At 43.9% G+C, this 20,569-nt stretch overlaps 1 protein-coding gene across 7 annotated transcripts in view; it reads left to right on the forward strand.

Annotated features, from left to right (window-relative positions):
• The window catches only part of LOC109879061 (cell division cycle and apoptosis regulator protein 1-like), a 34,085-nt gene extending 16,141 nt beyond the window's left edge, over positions 1-17,944 (forward strand). For all 7 annotated transcript variants that reach the window (XM_031823796.1, XM_031823799.1, XM_031823795.1 and 4 more), the window contains 13 exons: positions 3,887-4,000; positions 4,143-4,309; positions 5,135-5,345; positions 6,590-6,673; positions 7,308-7,496; positions 7,691-7,882; positions 7,982-8,365; positions 8,545-8,761; positions 9,452-9,669; positions 11,468-11,588; positions 11,837-12,037; positions 12,381-12,586; positions 16,132-17,944. In XM_031823796.1, coding sequence (XP_031679656.1) covers positions 3,887-4,000; positions 4,143-4,309; positions 5,135-5,345; positions 6,590-6,673; positions 7,308-7,496; positions 7,691-7,882; positions 7,982-8,365; positions 8,545-8,761; positions 9,452-9,669; positions 11,468-11,588; positions 11,837-12,037; positions 12,381-12,586; positions 16,132-16,218 — 2,391 coding nt within the window. In that variant the 3' untranslated portion in view covers positions 16,219-17,944. The remainder of the gene's footprint in view (positions 1-3,886; positions 4,001-4,142; positions 4,310-5,134; positions 5,346-6,589; positions 6,674-7,307; positions 7,497-7,690; positions 7,883-7,981; positions 8,366-8,544; positions 8,762-9,451; positions 9,670-11,467; positions 11,589-11,836; positions 12,038-12,380; positions 12,587-16,131) is intronic.
• The last annotated feature ends 2,625 nt before the right edge of the window (positions 17,945-20,569 follow it).

Genomic DNA, 20,569 nt, shown 5'->3' on the forward strand with positions numbered 1-20,569 from the left:
GATGGTGTTCTTCGGCTTGCAAGCATCCCCCTTTTTCCTCCAAACAAAACGATGGTCATTATGGCCAAACAGTTCAATTTTTTCATCAGACGAGGACATTTCTTCTCTTTTTTTATGGCGGTTTTGGAGCAGTGGCTTCTTCCTTGCTGAGTGGCCTTTCAGGTTATGTCAATATAGGACTTGTTTTAATGTGGATATAGATACTTTTGTACCTGTTTCCTCCAGCATCTTCACAAGGTCCTTTGCTGTTGTTCTGGGATTGATTTGCACTTTTCGCACCAAAGTACGTTCATTTCTTGGAGACAGAACGCGTCTCCTTCCTGAGCGGTATGACGGCTGTGTGGTCCCATGGTGTTTATACTTGCATACTATTGTTTGTACAGATGAACTTGATACCTTCAGGCGTTTGGAAATTGCTCCCAAGGATGAACCAGACTTGTGGAGGTCTACAATTTCTTTCCTGACGTCTTAGATGATTTCTTTAGATTTTCCCGTGATAACACGGGCACAGTCAACTTAGTGTATGTAAACTCCTCACCCACTGGAATTGTGATACAGTGAATTATAAGTGTAATAATCTGTCTGTAAACAATTGTTGGAAAAATTACTTGTGTTATGCACAAAGTAGATGTCCTAACTGACTTGCTAAAACTATAGTTTGTTAACAAGAAATTTGTGGAGTGGTTGAAAAACAAGTTTTAATGACTCCAACCTAAGTGTATGTAAACTTCCGACTTCAACTGTAAGTATAAAGTACATGGATGAGCAGTGACAGAGCGGCTAAGATGCAATAGATAGTAAAGAATAGATAGTGAAGGATACAGTATATACATATGAGATTAGAGGTCGACCGGTTATGGTTTTTTCAACGCCGAATCCGATTATTATAGGGCCAAAAAAGGCCGATACCGATTAATCGGGCCTATTTTTATTTATTTATTTGTAATAATGACAATTACAACAATAGTGAATGAACACTTATTTTAACTTAATATAATACATAAATAAAATCAATTTAGCCTCAAATAAATAATGAAACATGTTCAATTTTGTTTAAATAATGCAAAATCAAAGTGTTGGAGAAGAAAGTAAAAGTGCAATATTTGCTATGTAAGAAAGCTAACATTTTCAGTTCCTTGCTCAGAACATGAGAACATATGAAAGCTGGTGGTTCCTTTTAACATGAGTCTTCAATATTCCCAGGTAAGAAGATTTAGGTTGTAGTTATTATAGGAATTATAGGACTATTTCTCTCTATACCATTTGTATTTCATTAACCTTTGACTATTGGCTGTTCTTATAGGCACTTTAGTATTGCCAGTGTAACAGTATAGCTTCCATCCCTCTCCTCGCTCCTACCTGGGCTCGAACCAGGAACACATTGACAACAGCCACCCTCGAAGCAGCGTTACCCATGCAGAGCGAGGGGAACAACCACGCCAAGTCTCAGAGCGAGTGACGTTTGAAACGCTATTAGCGTGCATCCCGCTAACTAGCTAGCCATTTCACATCAGCCTAATCTCGGGAGTTGATAGGCTTGAAGTCATAAACAGCTGCTGGCAAACGCACAAAAGTGCTGTTTGAATGAATGCTTACGAGCCTGCTGGTGCCTACCATCGCTCAGTCAGACTCCCTTATCAAATCATAAACTTAGTTATTACATGATAACACACAGAAATACGAGCCTTAGGTCATTAATATGGTAGAATCCGGAAACTATCATCTCGAAAACAAGACGTTTATTACACTCGCATTTTAACGGGTGGCATCCATAAGTCTAAATATTGCTGTTACATTGCACAACTTTCAATGTTATGTAAAATTCTGGCAAATTAGGCGGCTCAAACTGTTGCATATACCCTGACTCTGCGTGCAATGAACGCAAGAGAAGTGACACAATTTCACCTGGTTAATATTGCCTGCTAACCTGGATTTCTTTTAGCTAAATATGCAGGTTTAAAAATATATACTTCTGTGTATTGATTTTAAGAAAGGCATTGATGTTTATGGTTAGGTACACGTTGGAGCAACGATACGCACCGCATCGATTATATGCAACGCAGGACACGCTAGATAAACTAGTAATATCATCAACCATGTGTAGTTAACTAGTGATTATGATTGATTGTTTTTTATAGGATAAGTTTAATGCTAGCTAGAAACTTACCTTGGCTTACTGCATTCGCGTAACAGGCAGGCTCCTTGTGGAGTGCAATGTAATCAGGTGGTTAGAGCGTTGGACTAGTTAACTGTAAGGTTGCAAGATTGAAACCCAGAGCTGACAAGGTAAAAATCTGTCATTCTGTCCCTGAACAAGGCAGTTTAACCCACTGCTCCCAGGCCGTCATTGAAAATAAGAATGTGTTCTTAACTGACTTGCCCAGTTAAATAAAGATTAAATATAGGTGTAAAAAAATATATAAATTGTGTCCAGATTGTTATGAAAACTTTAAATCGGCCCTAATTAATCAGCCATTCCGATTAATCGGTGGACCTCTACATGAGATGAGTAATGCGAGATATGTAAACATTCTTAAAGTGGCATTATTAAAGTGACTAGTGTTCCATTTATTAAAGTGGTCAATGATATCAAGTCTGTAGGTAGGCAGCCATCTCTGTGCTGGTGGTGGCTGTTTAACAATCTGATAGCCTTGAGATTGAAAAACAGCTTCTATCTCTCTGTGTTTGTAAACTTCCGACTTCAACTGTGTATACTGTACTCTATACCATCTACTGCATCTTATCTATGCCGCATGGTCATCGGTCATCCATATATTTATGTACATATTCTCATTCATTCCTTTACACACGTGTGTGTAAGGTAGTTGTTGTGAAATTGTTAGATTACTTGTTAGATATTACTGCACGGTTCGGAACTAGAAGCACAAGAATTTTGCTACACTCGCATTAACATCTGCTCACCATGTGTATGTGACCAATAAAATTTGATTAGATTTGAAAGAGAAAGGTCTATAGATACATTTGACTGGTCATGCTTATCGGTCTATAGATACATTTGCATAATTTAGTGGAATTAAATTGGGGCTTGTGTACAGTACATTGGTTATGCATCTTATTTATCACACTCGTACAGCATACAGATACAGAGCCTTTTAGTGGAAAATCTGTCAGACAGCGTAAGAGCTGCTGCAGCATCTTGTGGTGCTTTCAAGACAACTGGGAAATAGATCAAATCATGATGCCAGCAATCTTCAGGTCAGAGCTCTAGAAAGAGGCCCGAGTTCCGGAGTTGGATGACCGTTTAAACAGATTTTTCCCAGTAGGATCTCGTTTTTCTGTTCTCCCGTTCCCAATTGTCTTGAACACACTAAGGTCACAAGACTTCAGAGTTCTCAGTTGTTTTGAACGTGGCATCAAATGGCAACATAAGGCAAGCTTCAGCGGGTCACACCACTTTGCAATGAGCTGGAAGCAGTATGCAATTAGAAAACATTTAATACATATGAGGCATGTCTTACCTTGCTTCAAAGTAGCCTATTAGAGCTCCTCGATAAGCACGACCAGTCAAATGTATCTATAGACCGATAAGCATGACCAGTCAAATGTATCTATAGACCGATAAGCACGACCAGTCAAATGTATCTATAGACCGATAAGCACGACCAGTCAAATGTATTTCCATCAATGAAGAGGATATAAAGCAGTCTTCTTCTCCCAGACAATTCGCCGGCAGCAATTTTATTTATCTGCTTTTTTTTTATGCGGACGAAAGCCGGCTATTACTGGCTAACGGAAACCCCGACACACACACCTGTTCAGCGCTATGCTGTGATGCACACACCTAATACCACTTACAGCAATAAGGTAGTTCACACACAAACGCTCACACCTTGACTTGTCCTGTCTGTTGTCTTGTATTGAATAGGTGATGTTGCTGGCCAACCCCAGTCTAGAGGAGCTCTACCATAAGTCCTGTGCTCTGGCTGAGGACCCCCAAGAACTTAGAGATGCTTTCCAGCACCCCGCCCGCCTCATCAAGGTCAGTTAGGTGTCTTCCACTGGTTCGTACAGTATGTAGTAGTTATGAGTAAGTTGCATAGCTTAGGCTTCTTTTTAATTAAAAAAAAACTTGTTTTTCTTTCCAATTTCTCTGTCCTTCTGTCTCTCTATTTCTCTCTCAGTTCCTGGTGGGGATGCGGGGTAAGGACGAGGCTATGGCCATCGGGGGCCACTGGTCCCCCTCCCTGGATGGAGTGGACCCTGAGAAGGACCCGGCTGTGCTCATAAAGACAGCCATACGCTGTTGTAAGGCCCTCACAGGCATAGACCTGAGTCTCTGCACTCAGTGGTAAGTCCTGCTCTTCTCCTCAACCTCCCTTCTCTCTTTTCTGTCTCAGTCGTTTTTCTCTATATAACTAGACCTGTGGTAATATTATTACCAAAAAAATACAAATGGTGACGGTCCGTGATGGTTTTCTCACCTTCCAACGCTTAATATCGATATCTGACACTTTGGATGGGTGCTTTTTTTTGTTGGTTTGTCTTTTGGACGTTAATGACTATGATTCTGTCATTTGATTTGCCTCTTAATAATTTTTTGTTTCGCAATATGTCCCGTTGGCTACGGTATGATGACGTCCTGCTTTTCTCCATCTTTGTATATCTATGTGGGCGGATGAATGAGTGATTGATTCTGTGGCTCAAAGAGCAGTCTCCCGGACCAGAAGACGCCACAATAACCTTTTTGTGTTGATTTTTTTTCCCCCTTTCATTCTGTTAAATATCTTACATATTTAACTTCTTGCTTTCACTGTCCTGTCCTATGATTCTGTGTCTTCTCTCAAAAACACCCCTCCGCGAAGTCGCAACAGAGAAATACTGAGCTTTAATTGGCTGAAGGCGAGGGTTGGGGTGGTTTTGGGGGTGTTACCAGGGGTGATGTTTTTCTGTCAAATTGACCAAAATGGCCACCGTTACCCCTGACAACCAATGGAGAGCTGCGGACTGGGTTCCGTTATGCTAATTGTGTGTTCTTTGTGTTGGGGGGATACTGTAACAAGTTCAAAAGTCATTTGGGGGAATGTAGCCTAGGCTAGCCCTAGCCCTGTTTTTAAGAGATGTGTGTCCCTGACTGGAATGTTTCTTTCCAATGCGCCTTCTTCCTTTGCGACAGGTATCGTTTTGCAGAGATTCGCTATCATCGCCCTGAGGAGACTCACAAGGGGCGGACAGTGCCCGCACATGTGGAGACAGTGGTTTTGTTTCTCCCGGATGTTTGGCATTGTCTTCCTACCCGCTCAGAGTGGGAGGGGCTGTCGCGGGGACTCCGGGAGCAGCTGGCTGAGAAGCTGTCCGCCGAGAGGAAGGAGGCTGATGGAGAACAGGCACTGAACCGCTAATCCCTTTCTTCTCATTTCCCCTGCTTCTCACAGGACCAACACAGGCACAGGATATTCACTAGACACAACAACCCCAGATACACACACTACATATGTTATACACACCTAAATACACACAATGCAGGCAGAATCCTGAACTACCATACCCCCTTTAGGTTCAGTTCCTCTCCTACCGTCCTGCTACCTGCTCCTACCCCCACCCTCCCCGCCCTACACCCCTCCCTGCCCTCACACTCGGCAGACACACAGTGGAAGGAGACTAGGTTGTATCTGATCGATACCGCCGCAACTGGCCAATCAGCTTCCAGCTCTAGAAATGTCTCATAATTGGGTACCAAACTGGATATAGCTTAAGTTTTAATTTGCTTGTGTTATTATCACATTTAATCAAAAATGACCCTGCTTGGAATTGTCTACTTGCAAGTGGGGTGGATAAAATGACATTTGATTCTTTGCTTGGAATTACTGAGGATTCTACTGGAACCTGCAGAGCCAGTTGCGTTGATGTGTGTATGTTCTAGATTTTGTTTCCTTTTTATAATAATTTGTTAACTTCAATATCTGCTGAATTCGAAAGGAGAGAAAATCCCCTCCCCTAAGTTCTGTCTCTTGTCTGTCCCTGTTTTTGATTGGACTGTATCTAGAGCTTGGTTTGTTCCAGGGCAGTTGGTTTGACATAAGGTTTTCTATGATGTTCTAGAACCTAAACTGAACCAAAAGAATGCAGAATCCAGAACTGTCCCTAATCAGAATCCATGTTAGATTAGGATGGCTAGCTAGGGAACTCCATACAGACAGTTAAGCTACACACTGAGTTTGGGGGCACCAGCTTTGAGTTGAACCTGATGAAGCTTCCACTACACAGACCACATCCCCTTTGGAACCCACTGTCATTGATTTACCTTTTTGTGTTCCACAGAACGTGATTGATTGGCCGCTGGGGGGCGGGGGCATTGGTTTTCCGTTGGTTTGATAAAGGTTTTATTATATAGAACTAGAGGGTGGTATCCCTGTGTTACCTACCTACCCACCCTGCAGTAGCAGAGGACTACTTTATCATCCCAGAGATACTCACTAGGACCAGAGAAACTATCAGAGACACAGGATGTGAACCTTGCTTCTTGCACGGATCAACTTTTTTTTTAAACGACAGAAGAAGTGGTGATTTAATGGTGTGCTGTCCCTCTCTTTCTTTCTTTCTGTCTCGGTTGGATGGTTCTTTCTCAAAGGAGGAAGAGGAGAAGGATGAAGAAGATTCGAAGGAGGTGACCACTCCCACACACTGGGCTAAGCTTGATCCGAAATCAATGAAGGTAGGGTTCTCAAGTATTTGATTTTTGAATAGCCCTTACTTGAGAAATGACTGAATATTACTCAGTCAATACAAAGTGAATTACTTTGACTTTCAAAGACACCTAGCAGATATTTCTATTTAAAGAGATTTACAATAGAGTGAGTACATAGTCTACATGTTTTTTGAATGTGTATGGTGATGATCACTGCAGGAAATACCATAACCTTGGCACTGCAAGCGAGTCAGAGGCAGAACCCACATCCTCATCTCTCTAGCCATGCAACTTCACAACCATCTTAACAATAGACTAATCACAAGTCATGACGGTACATTCCTGTATATAATTTGCTTCTCCACAGGAAGTTTCCTGGTGTGCATATATTTTTTTGTTATGCACTTATGTATTGTGTGGCTCATTCCTGTGTTGATGTGTTGATTGACGTGTTGCTGCGTCGTAAAGTGATACAAAAGAAGCGGCTTCCGCAATCTGCATACTGCTCACTTGCAACGTTTGTTCAGCACAAAATAGTTTGAATCACATTGTATATGCAATCCATATGCAAGAGACATTGTAAATGGGCAAGTTCCGTAACTTTTCAAAATGTGTCATAATGCTTAATGTTGAACTGACCAACCACCTCTCTCTGCTGTAGGTGAATGACCTTCGTAAGGAGTTAGAGTCCCGCTCCCTGAGCTCTAAGGGGTTAAAGTCCCAGCTGATTGCCCGTCTCACCAAGCAGTTGAAGGTGGAAGAGCAGGTGGAGGAGGCCAAGGAGCCCGAGTTACCGGAGAGCCAGGCCCCGGAGGAGGAGGTGCCTCAACTTATAGAGGAGGACAGAGAGGTACAGGAGGTTTGGGCACTTCGGCTAGTGTATGTACTTATAGACAGAAGCACAAAAGCTAGACAGAGGTATGCTTTTAATGCACAGCTACAGTTAACACACTTACCAACAGCATCACTATGGCTGGTTTACTAGAAAGGATCGACTGATTACTTGTTTCTGATTCTCCTTCCCTCTGTCTGTCTGTCCATTAGGAGGAGGAAAGGAAGAAGCAGGAGGAGTTGGAGCGCCAGCGCAGAGAGAAGCGCTACGTCCTGCCAGACGAGCCCACCATCATCGTTCACCCCAACTGGGCGGCCAAGAGCGGAAAGTTTGACTGCAGCGTCATGTCTCTGAGCGTGCTGCTGGACTACAGACTGGAGGACAACAAGGAACACTCCTTCGAGGTGAGACAACGCACACATTCAGGACATACACACTTGAACACTCATTTAGATGCCTAGAAGTACAGATTTGCATCAAATATTGCTGTCTTTTCTCTCCAGGTGTCTCTGTTCGCGGAGCTGTTTAATGAGATGCTACAGAGAGACTTTGGCTACAGGATTTTCAAGGCCCTGGCCTCTGTGCCCTGCAAGGATGACAAGAAAGACAAGAAGGTGAAGGCCAAGAAAGAGGCGGGGCAGAAAGAGGCGGGGCAGAAAGAGGCGGGGCAGAAAGAGGCGGGGCAGAAAGAGGCGGGGCAGAAAGAGGCGGGGCAGAAAGAGGCGGGGCAGAAAGAGGCGGGGCAGAAAGAGGCGGGGCAGAAAGAGGCGGGGCAGAAAGAGGCGGGGCAGAAAGAGGCGGGGCAGAAGGGGGAAGTGAAGAAAGGCGAGGAGGAGAACGGAGAGCCGGCGATGAAGAAGGCAAAGGAAGAGGAACAGGAGAGGAAGGTGGGTGGCTCATAGCTCTTGAAGATGAATTTTAGTCATATTGACAGTTTTACTAGATCATGAAGCAGTTTACATTGTAGCTTACTTAAAATACAAGCTTACGCCATGATTCAAATGCTTGGATTTTCAAACGGTCTGCTTGTTCTAACTTGTTCCTGTTATGTCTTTTCCTAACCCAGAAGGAGGGCGAGGAGGAAGGCGAGAAGGAGGGCGAGAAGGAGGGCGAGGAGGGGGGCGAGGAGGGGGGCGAGGAGGGGGGTGAGAAGGAAGAGAAGGAGGTGCTGAAAAAGGAGGAGTCTATAGAGGAGAAGGAGGAGGATGAGAGCAACAACACCAATGCTGAGGAGTATGACCCTCTTGAGGCCGAAGACGACGACGATGAAGATGGTACACATGGTAATCCTGTCCTCTCATTCTCCACTGACACAATCCTTTCCTGTCTTCTCATCCTGCACTGACACTTTCCTATCCTGTCCTCTCATTCTCCACTGACGCGCTCCTCTCCTCTCATTCTGCACTGACACAATCCTTTCCTGTCTTCTCATCCTGCACTGACACTTTCCTCTCCTGTCCTCTCATTCTGCACTGACGCGCTCCTCTCCTGTCCTCTCATTCTGCACGGACACTTTCCTCACCTCTCATTCTGCACTGACACTTTCCTCTCCTGTCCTCTCATTCTGCACTGACACTTTCCTCTCCTGCCCTCTCATTCTCCACTGACGCGCTCCTCTCCTGTCCTCTCATTCTCCACTGACGCGCTCCTCTCCTGTCCTCTCATTCTCCACTGACGCGCTCCTCTCCTGCCCTCTCATTCTCCACTGACGCGCTCCTCTCCTGCCCTCTCATTCTCCACTGACGCGCTCCTCTCCTGCCCTCTCATTCTGCACTGACGCGCTCCTCTCCTGCCCTCTCATTCTGCACTGACGCGCTCCTCTCCTGCCCTCTCATTCTGCACTGACGCGCTCCTCTCCTGCCCTCTCATTCTGCACTGACGCGCTCCTCTCCTGCCCTCTCATTCTGCACTGACGCGCTCCTCTCCTGCCCTCTCATTCTGCACTGAAGCGCTCCTCTCCTGCCCTCTCTCAGATAAAGACGATGAGGACTCTAACGACAGGGACAGGAGAGACGACAGGAAGTCCAAAGAGGGGTCCTCTAAAGACAAGGAGAAGAAGCAGATGGTGACCTACAACAAGGACCTGCTCATGGCCTTTGTCTACTTTGACCAGAGCCACTGTGGATATCTACTGGAGAAAGACCTGGAGGACATCATGTACACTCTGGGGTTACATCTGTCCAGAGCCCAGGTATATACACACACACACACACACTGGGGTTACATCTGTCCAGAGCCCAGGTATATACACACACACACACACTGGGGTTACATCTGTCCAGAGCTCAGGTGTACACACACACACACTGGGGTTACATCTGTCCAGAGCCCAGGTATATACACTGCTCAAAAAAATAAAGGGAACACTAAAATAACACATCCTAGATCTAAATGAATGAAATATTCTTATTAAATACTTTTTTCTTTACGTAGTTGAATGTGCTGACAACAAAATCACACAAATGATCAATGGAAATCAAATTGATCAAGCCATGGAGGTCTGGATTTGGAGTCACACTCAAAATTAAAGTGGAAAACCACACTACAGGCTGATCCAACTTTGATGTAATATCCTTAAAACAAGTTAAAATGAGGCTCTGTAGTGTGTGTGGCCTCCACGTGCCTGTATGACCTCCCTACAACGCCTGGGCATGCTCCTGATGAGATGGCGGATGGTCTCCTGAGGGATCTCCTCCCAGACCTGGACTAAAGCATCCGCCAACTCCTGGACAGTCTGTGGTGCAACGTGGCATTGGTGGATGGAACGAGACATGATGTCCCAGATGTGCTCAATTGGATTCAGGTCTGGGGAACGGGCGGGCCAGTCCATAGCGTCAATGCCTTCCTCTTGCAGGAACTGCTGACACACTCCAGCCACATGAGGTCTAGCATTGTCTTGCATTAGGAGGAACCCAGGACCAACCGCACCAGCATATGGTCTCACAAGGGGTATGAGGATCTCATCTCGGTACCTAATGGCAGTCAGGCTACCTCTGGTGAGCACATGGAGGGCTGTGCGGCCCCCCAAAGAAATGCCACACCATGACTGACCCACCTCCTAACCGGTCATGCTGGAGGATGTAGCAGGCAGCAAAACGTTCTCCACGGCGTCTCCAGACTGTCACGTGCTCAGTGTGAACCTGCTTTCATCTGTGAGGAGCACAGGGCGCCAGTGGCGAATTTGCCAATCTTGGTGTTCTCTGGCAAATGCCAAACGTCCTGCACGGTGTTGGGCTGTAAGCGCAACCCCCACCTGTGGACATCGGGCCCTCATACCACCCTCATGGAGTCTGTTTCTGACCGTTTGAGCAGACACATGCACATTTGTGGCCTGCTGGAGGTAATTTTGCAGGGCTCTGGCAGTGCTCCTCCTTCTCCTCCTTGCACAAAAGCGGAGGTAGCGGTCCTGCTGCTGGGTTGTTGCCCTCCTACGGCCTCCTCCACGTCTCCTGATGTACTGGCCTGTCTCCTGGTAGCGCCTCCATGCTCTGGACACTACGCTGACAGACACAGCAAACCTTCTTGCCACAGCTTGCATTGATGTGCCATCCTGGATGAGCTGCACTACCTCAGCCACTTGTGTGGGTTGTAGACTCCGTCTCATGCTACCACTAGAGTGAAAGCACCGCCAGCATTCAAAAGTGACCAAAACATCAGCCAGGAAGCATATGAACTGAGAAGTGGTCTGTGGTTACCACCTGCAGAACCACTCCTTTATTGGGGGTGTCTTGCTAATTGCCTATAATTTCCACCTGTTGTCTATTCCATTTGCACAACAGAATGTGACATTTATTGTCAATCAGTGTTACTTCCTAAGTGGACAGTTTGATTTCACAGAAGTGTGATTGACTTGGAGTTACATTGTGTTGTTTAAGTGTTCCCTTTATTTTTTTGAGCAGTGTGTATATATATATATATAAAATATATTTGTCACAATATATGCGAGTGATAATTAGTTAGCCCTTTTTATAATGTTAATTAATTTGCAGGTAAAGAAGTTGTTGAACAAGCCAGTGGTAAGAGAGTCGTGTTACTACCGTAAACTAACAGACGCAGCTAAAGACGAGGCAGCTCCTTCCTTCAGTGAAGGCCTGCTGGACAACCTGCTAGGTGAGTGAAGGAGATACTGGAGTGGGTTAATAGTTCTCTTTATGACTCGTCTCAAAGCATTTTAAAGCTTCACTAATGTTGAACAGAATAATCTATTCCTTCACCAGTGATTTAGGTGAATATCTAACATAGTAAGAACTGACGGAGTGTGGTTTATTTTGAGTCCTACACTTTTGACTCTTTCCCTCCACCTCTCTCTCTTCCTTTCTACCTCTACCCTTGTTTTCCCTATTTCTCCCCTCCCTCAGGTAACCGTGCGTTGCTGCCCATGTTTGTCTCTCGTGGCCAGGCAGCGCTAGCAGAGGCTAGTGAGTCAGGAGGAGGCAGCAGTCTGATAGTGTATAATGGAGCCATGGTGGATGTGGGCAGCATGATGCAGAAACTGGACAAGAGTGAGAAGGCCAGGGAGGAGATTGAGCAGAAACTAATGGTGCAGGACTCCAAAATGGGTAGGACAATCCACTTATCTCCAACACAATCCCAACTTAAAAACACAAAATTCAGACTTTAATCAACTCCCTTATTGATGTCAGTAGTGTGTCTTAAGTTAGGATTCAGACCTGATATTTGTAGTAGTTCAACTAGAAGTACAGCATTTTGCTCCTTTATTCAAGGTGGTAGCAAAACTACTCCTTTCTCTCGCTTGCTCACTCGCTCTCGGAAAACTTCTTGTAGAAATGTCTTGAAATTTAAATAAACATTGACAATGCATAAGGTTCTTGAATTTGAAGTAAGCCTAGACATTGAGATTTTAAATACATTTTCTCATTAATTTGTGTGTGTGTGTTCCAGTCGAGGACACCAAGCAGATCCTCCAGCTGGTATCTGCTAATAGAGTCCTGTCTAAAGATCTGGAGGAGGTGAAGGGAACCCTGGGCCAGACAGAGAACAACCTCAGGACCACAGAGGAACAGAACACGGTCTACCACAACCAGCTTAGCAAGACACTTAACAACCTGGGCAATGCCATGAATGAACTTCAGGGAGTCCTCAAGAAGGTACGATTGATTGACTGGTTGACTGATTTATTCGTAGACATGAGTGGCGCTCCTAGTGGCCAGGGACTTTAATGCAGGCTAACTTAAATCAGTTCTAGATTTTTTTTACCAGCATGTCACATATGCAACCTGGGAAAAATAAATCCTAGACCACCTTTACTCCACACACCAGAGATGCATACAAAGCTCTCCCCCGCCCTCCATTTGGCAAGTCTGACCACAGTTCTATCCTCTTGATTCCTGCTTACAAGCAAAAACGAAAGCAGGAAGTACCAGTGACTTGCTCAATATGGAAGTGGTCCGATGACGCGGATGCTACACTACTGGACTGTTTTGCTTTATTAATAAGTGGATCGATGATGGTGTATGTACGTACATCCCAACCAGAAGCCATGGATTACAGGCAACATCCGCATCGAGCTAAAGGCTGGAGCTGCTGCTTTCAAGGAGCGGGAGACTAATCCGAGCACTTATAACAAATCCCGCTATGCCCTCAGATGAACCATCAAACAAGCAAAGTGTCAATACAGGATTAAGATTGAATCGTACTACACCGGCTCTGATGCTCGTCGGATGTGGCAGGGCTTGAAAACTATTACTGACTACAAAGTGAAACCCAGATGTGAGCTGCCCAGTGACGCGAGACTACCAGACGAGCAAAATGCCTTTTTATGCTCCGAGGCAAGCAACACTGAAGCATGCATGAGAGCACCAGCTGTTCTGGATAACTGTGTGATAACGCTCTCGATAGCCGATGTGAAGAAAACCTTTAAACAGGTCAACATTCACAAAGCCGCTGGGCCAGACAGATTACCAGGACGTGTATTCAAAGCATGCACGGACCAAGTGTCTTCACTGACATTTTCAACCTCTCCCTGACCGAGTCTGTAATACCTACATGTTTCAAGCAGACCACCATAGTCCCTGTGCCCAAAGGTAACCTGCCTAAATGATTACCGCCCAGTGGCACTCACATCGGTAACCATGAAGTGCTTTGAAAGGCTGGTCATGGCTCATATCAACAGCATCCTCCTGGACACCCTAGACCCACTCCAATTTGCATACCGCCCCAACAGATCCACAGATGACACAATCTCAATCGCACTCCACACCGCCCTTTCTCACTTGAACAAAAGGAACACCTATGTGAGAATGCTGTTCATCGACTACAGCTCAGCGTTCAACACCATATTGCCCACGAAGCTCATCACTAAGCTAAGGACTCTGGGACTAAACACCTCCCTCTGCAACTGGATCCAGCCCCCAGGTGGTAAGAGTAGGCAACAACACGTCTGCCACGATAATCCTTAACACTGGGGTGTGTACTTAGTCCCCTCCTGTATTCCCTGTTCACCCACGACTGCGTGGCCAAACATGACTCCAACACCATCAAGTTTGCTGACGACAACAGTGTTAGGCCTGATCAATGATGATATGGCCTATAGGGAGGAGGTCAGAGAACTGGCAGGCTGGTGCCAGGACAACAACCTCTCCCTCAATGTGAGCAAGACAAAGGAGCTTATTGTGGACTACAGGAAAAGGCGGGCCGAACAGGCCCCCATTAACATCGACGGGGCTGTAGTGGACCCTTGGTCGAGAGTTTCAAATTCCTTGGAGTTCGCCTTACCAACGAACTATCATGGTCCAAACATACCAAGACAGTCGTGAAGAGGGCACAACAAAATCTTTTCCCCATCAGGAGACTGAAAAGATTTGGCATGTGTCCCCAGATCCTCAAAAGGTTCTACAGCTGCACCATCGAGAACATCCTGACCAGTTGCATCACCGTATGGCAACTGCTCGACATCTGACTGTAAGGTGCTACAGAGAGTAGTGCGAACGGCCCATTACATCACTGGGGCCAAGCTTCCTGCAGTCCAGGACCTATATAATAGGCGGTGTCAGAGGAGACTCCAGTCACCCAAGTTATATTTAGGACCAAAAGGCTCCTCAACAACTTCTACCACCAAGCTATTAGACTGCTGAACAATTGATAAAAGTCGCCACCGGACAATTTACAATGACCCCCTCTTGTGCACTGCTGCTACTTGCTGTTATTCTGTATTTCCCGTTCAAACTCGCTGTTTGTTTGTTACCTATGCATAGTCACTTCGCCCCCACCTACACGTACAGATTACCTCAACTAGCCTGTACCCCCACACACTGACTCGGTACCGGTGCCCGCTGTCTATAGGCTTGTTATTCTTATTTTTGACTTTGTATTATTTCTTTTAATTTTAGCTTACATGCTGAATATTTTCTTCTTCTTGAACTACACTACTGGTTAAGGGCTTGTAAGTAAAGCATTTCACAGTTAAGAGAGAGAAAGAACCTTACAGTTGCTGCATTTGGTTCGTTGTTAATGGGAGATTTGCATTACATTTCGAGTTACGTTCTGCGGATCTTGAATTAGGTTTATTTGGGTAAAAACATATACAGCAAGATGTATACTGAACAAAAATATAAACGCAACCTACAACCATTTCAAAGATTTTAGAGTTACAGTTCATATAAGGAAATCAGTCAATTGAAATGAGTTCATTAGGCCCTAATCTATGGATTTCACATGACTGGGAATACAGATATGCATCTGTTGATAACAGAAACCTTTAAAAAAAAAAATGGGCCTCAGGATCTCATCACAGTATCTCTGTGCATTCAAATTGCCATCAATAAAATGCAATTGTGTTCGTTGTTCTGTAGCTTATGCCTGCCCATAACATAACCCCACCGCTACCATGGGGCACTCTGTTCACAACATTAACATCAGCAAACCGCTTGCCCACACGACGCCATACATATGGTCTATGGTTGTGAGACCTGAACATTTTGCCAAATACTCTAAAACAATGTTGGAGGTGGCATATAGTAGAGAAATGGACATTCAATTCTCTGGCAACAGCTCTGGTGGACATTCCTGCAGTCAGCATTCTAATCGCACGTTCCCTCAACTTGAGACATCTGTGGCATTGTGTTGTGACAAAATAGCACATTTTAGTGGCCATTTATATTCTTCAGCACAAGGTGCACCTGTGTAATGATCATGCTGTTTAATCAGCTTCTTGATATGCCACACCTGTCAGGTGGATGGATAATCTTGGCAAAGGAGAAATTCTTACTAACAGGGATATAAACAAATTTGTGCACAGAATTTGAGTGAAATAAGCTTTTTTATGTGTGGATAATGTCTGGGATCTTTTATTCCAGCTCATGAAACATGGTACCAGCACTGCGTTTTGTTCAGTGTAGTTTGTATATCCAGAGAATGGCACTTAAACATATTAATTAAAACACTAGTTTCCAAAGTGGTCCTCTATGGTAAAGTTTTTGTGATAAAGGATTTGTGATGTAATCAGCTGTTTGATGATACAAAAGTACTCGTCGTACAAGTTCGAAGCTTCACTGTTACATAATGCATTGATAAGCAGTACAGCTATAATGTGGACTTTTCATAATGAAATCATTAGCTTGTCCAATACCGCCAAATGCTGTTGTGTTTTTGTATGTTGAAATGAACTGAGGAATTCTTGTTTCTCTCATTCCAGGAGGTTCCCACAGAAGCCACCCCTGACCAAATATCCCAAACAACCAATGGTTCAGATGAATTAATGAAGGAGTTGGACAGTGAGTGAGTTGTCTAATCAGACACGTTTCTTACCAACCTTGTAAATATGCGCTAAAAACAAGCATCATTTGATTGAGTTTCATTTGGACCCATGGTTGTTGTTTTCCCCCACCAGGACCATGTATAGATTCTCATTGTTTGAATCCTAAATGGCATTCTATTCTTTTTGTATTTCATTGCTTTTGATTGGAACCTATAGGGCTCTAGTCAAAGTAGTGTACTATATAGGGAATATAGTTCCATTTGGGACAGGCATTCACTTAATTGGTTCTAATGTTTTCATGTAACCTCACTGTTTAATTGTTTTGATATCATTTACAGTTTGATTCTCTGTTATTATAATGCATTCTAAAAGTGATATTTAAAAAATGATTTTTGTTAGAAATTGTGTGCATGGCATTGTGAAGTGCTTCTTTGTTTACGGTATTAGTTTTAGATTTCAGTCGCTTCCTCAATTGATGATGATCATTTGAATGTTTTGTTTTATTCTGTATTGCCCGTTCATTGCCTTGCCCAAATAGTACCACAATGTTGATCCCAGTATGTGTGACTTGTACAGGGTTCTCTCCGGGATTTTTGAACAAGGTTGTACTGCTGAGTATGGTGGCAGGGGGCAGATTTTTGCTTTTTTTAACACCTCGAACTGCCATTTTCTGTAATCAAGAGAGAGAGAAAATTGGCTTAAATTACAACAAATAAAGAGAATTTACATAATGGCGCAACCAGTCTACAAGGTGGCACAGCACCCCTCTTACATTCTTAGGGGAGAACCCTGGTTGTACGTACTTCTAATTAGCAATAATGGTGTTATTTATGTTCAAGTGGATTCATAAAAAATATATTTAAAATAAACTGATATTTGAAGGGGAGGTTTCAGGGATTAGGACCTTGAAGAAACTGTTTTTGATGAGTCAACAGAATTGCTTTATCACATGTTCCTCTTCTCTCTTAACTCTGTTCTACTGACGGCTGATCATAAAACTCATGAGTTATTCTGTATTTTCTACTGTTATTCTTTGTAACTGACTGGCTGCCATTGTTCTGAGACATGAGTCGTATTCATTAGGGAACAACGTAGCAAAGCGTTTTGAAACGGAACACGAGAATGAGATTCTTATTGTATATGTTCAGATAGTATCTCCCTGTTTCGGCCCGGTTGCTTCCGTTTGGTGCCCAATAAATACGACCATAGTTTTGCATGCAGCTCCTTATGTGAAACCTCAGTCTCTGAGGCCTATTCCAGTAACAAGCTTTGTTTATCCCAGGAGTTGTGAGACCATGGTAGTAAGTGTTATGTCCACGTTGGGATTGTTTAGTGTTTTGGTTTATTGTTAAGGGAAGTAAATGCATAGCCAAACCATAAACGGACTGTCTCCACTAACATCAAAAGAAATGCAGCCTCAGGTCTGGTCCTGCCTTTTGACCACAGATATAATGGTTCTGATTCTAGATTAAAACCGTATGAGAATACTACTGGAGTTCTGTTGTAAAATTCTGGATGTTCTAGAAGTTCTGTGTTTTCTGTTATTGGGTTGTTGTAGAACTGTGAGGAGCTATGATTCTGTCCCTCTCTTCTCAGATGAAGGTTGTGCAACAGGGATGATGATGGTGGTGATGAATTCCTGGATGAGAGAAAAACTTGAGAAATGAGCCCAAAGCAGCCTAGTGCATTTAATTTTTCTATTGAAAATTGACTATGGTTGTCCTTTGCAGAATTAAAGTGGTCAATTTTATTGTTTTGTCTTTTTGTCCTGTATCTTTTAGAGCCTTTTTGTGTATAAAAACAAACGTGTACTAGATATTTTGATTTAACATTGATATACAGATGTTATTAATATTGCAATGAAGGGTAGAAACGTATGGAAAATGCTTATTGGCTAGAAGTGTATTTAAACTATTATATACGTGTATAATTCTGCATGTGATGTCTGTTAATTAAGAGATTTTAGAATCTAGAAAAATGTAATAGACTGAATAAACCACCAGGAGGCAACAGTAGATAATCATAGATGTTTTTCCACTTTTGAACCCTGTGAGCAAGTTTGCAGTGGCTCACCCTGACCCATAGTACTGCTTTAGAAAGGAAAGACTACAAGGACACAGCTGACGTTTAAACCAAACGTTCGTTAACCTCCATTTTAATACGTTCTGAAATATCAGTTTGGTTGTCAGGCATGTCCTTAGATGAATCAATCAGAAATGGTGTCCTGGAAGTTCGAGGTCAGGACTCCAGGTGTAACCGAGAACACATAACAAGACATTGGTTTCAGCTTCATTGTTTATGGCAGAGTAACCCCAAACTCCAGGGGTGCACTTTCTTAATTTTTGCCCAGGCACTACATGGTTGCCTAGTTAAATAAAAAAAATACACTGTTGATTAAAATAATACAGTTGATTATTTACTACTACTACTACTGCTACTACTACTATTACTGCTACTGCTACTATTACTACTACTACTACTACTACTACTACTACTACTACTATTACTACTACTACTACTACTACTGCTACTACTACTACTACTACTATTACTACTATTACTACTATTACTACTACTACTGCTACTACTGCTACTATTACTACTACTACTACTGCTACTACTACTACTGGTGGGGAGCTGCAGCTGACTCCTTTTTAGTCACAGACTGTATCCTGCCTAGAACAGTTGTACTTCTTACATGGTGGGTCACGAGAAGATAGACATTTTTGTGTTTGTGTCTCTACATTTTGTTACCATTTATTCAGCTCTATGTAATTTCCTAGGGAACAGTCAGAGGAACAATGACTATCCTAAATCCATCACTATATTATGTGACTGCCTGTCAGGGCTTTTGTCCCTTCTGTCCTGGTCTGAATGGGTAGCACACAAACCCCATTCCCCCTAGGGATACCCCCATCACATCCAGCTTCTCTGCGTGCATGTATGCGTGCGTGTTGTGAAATTAGACCCCTGCCACAGAGTGATGCAGGTAACCACATTCCCAGACTCAGACAGAGTACCTTTGTGGCCTCTGCCCCTCTCCACTCTTTAACCCCCTGTATCAAAGGGCCACACACACAAGCTAGTTTGTGAACAATCAGTCCATTTCAATGCAGGGTTGGAGTTTTTCAGGTGGAGCCAGGTTGCGTTTATAAAGGGAGAGTTTATAGCTACAAACATGCGACAGTTAGTGGTTGGCAATCCAGTAATTAGGAGATGACATGTCTGAACTTAACAAGGCTACAAGCTAATGGCATTACCAATAAGTTACAAATGTAGCAAAATACCAATGTAATTAGTCCACTTAACAGCATAATAAATCCCCAACAATACAAAGCCTAACTTACATTGCGGTAGGGTCACAGTTCTCTTCCCTGCCTGCAGTGTCAAGAGTTCCCTTCCTTCCGGTAGGGTCAGAGTTCCCCTCCTTTCTGGTAGGGTCAAGTTTAGAATTCTCTGCCTCCCCCGTAGGTTTTACCCATGGGGGAAGGGGATTGGGAGAGGATTGGAGCGAGCCTTTTTACAGATCAAGATGTGAGGGTAAATAGGGAGAGGGGAGCAGGCCTTTTTTACAGCTCAAATTGGGAGAGGAGGGGAGCAGGCCTTTTTTACAGATCAAGTTGTGAGGGTAAATTGGGAGTGGAGGGGAGCTGGCCTTTTTTACAGATCAAGGTGTGAGGGTAAATTGGGAGAGGAGGGGAGCAGGCCTTTTTTACAGATGAAGTTGCATTTTTGTCTCCCTTGATGTTTGTTGTGAATATGGAGGACTTTAGAGTTCCAGGGGATAAACATGTTGATCTGGGTATGGTGCTACACTGGTTCCATTGATGGTTGGATATAGTCAGAAGATGCTTTATGAAGTTTGACATCTCACTTTGCTGGAATTGACATCTGATCTGCCTATCACTACCCTTTCTTTTGTCTCCTGTGTTCAGCTCAGTTAGAGTTCTTATAGATGTGTATAGTAACTGGCAGGTTGTCTATAGGTCTTGATGGCCGGCCTCCAGCTATGCTGTGTGGAGTTGTATGGCCTGATGGGGGTCCATTGTCCCCTCTGTGTCAGTCTGGGAGTCAAACACATCCCCCATGTCAGGGAGAGCATTAATGCGTGCGTACACACACAGACATAATGCAACAGTTGTAGGAGGTTTCCCTCTCTCAACTCTTGATCTCTCCCCCTGACTCCCAAAGCATCCCATTCTCTGTCTGTCTAAAGTTCAGTGTGGTGATTATCATGACAAAGTCTGCCCCCCCAACTTCGCTCACAGCCGTTAGTGGCCTGATGTGTCTGCTTTTCATAACTCGCCCCAACTTCCTGTCTGTTTACTTTGGGTTGTCATCTTGATTTCTTGCCAGTAGTTATGGCATGACAGTG

This window comes from Oncorhynchus kisutch, linkage group LG4 (genome assembly GCF_002021735.2).
Source record: "Oncorhynchus kisutch isolate 150728-3 linkage group LG4, Okis_V2, whole genome shotgun sequence".
NCBI lineage: Eukaryota > Metazoa > Chordata > Actinopteri > Salmoniformes > Salmonidae > Oncorhynchus > Oncorhynchus kisutch.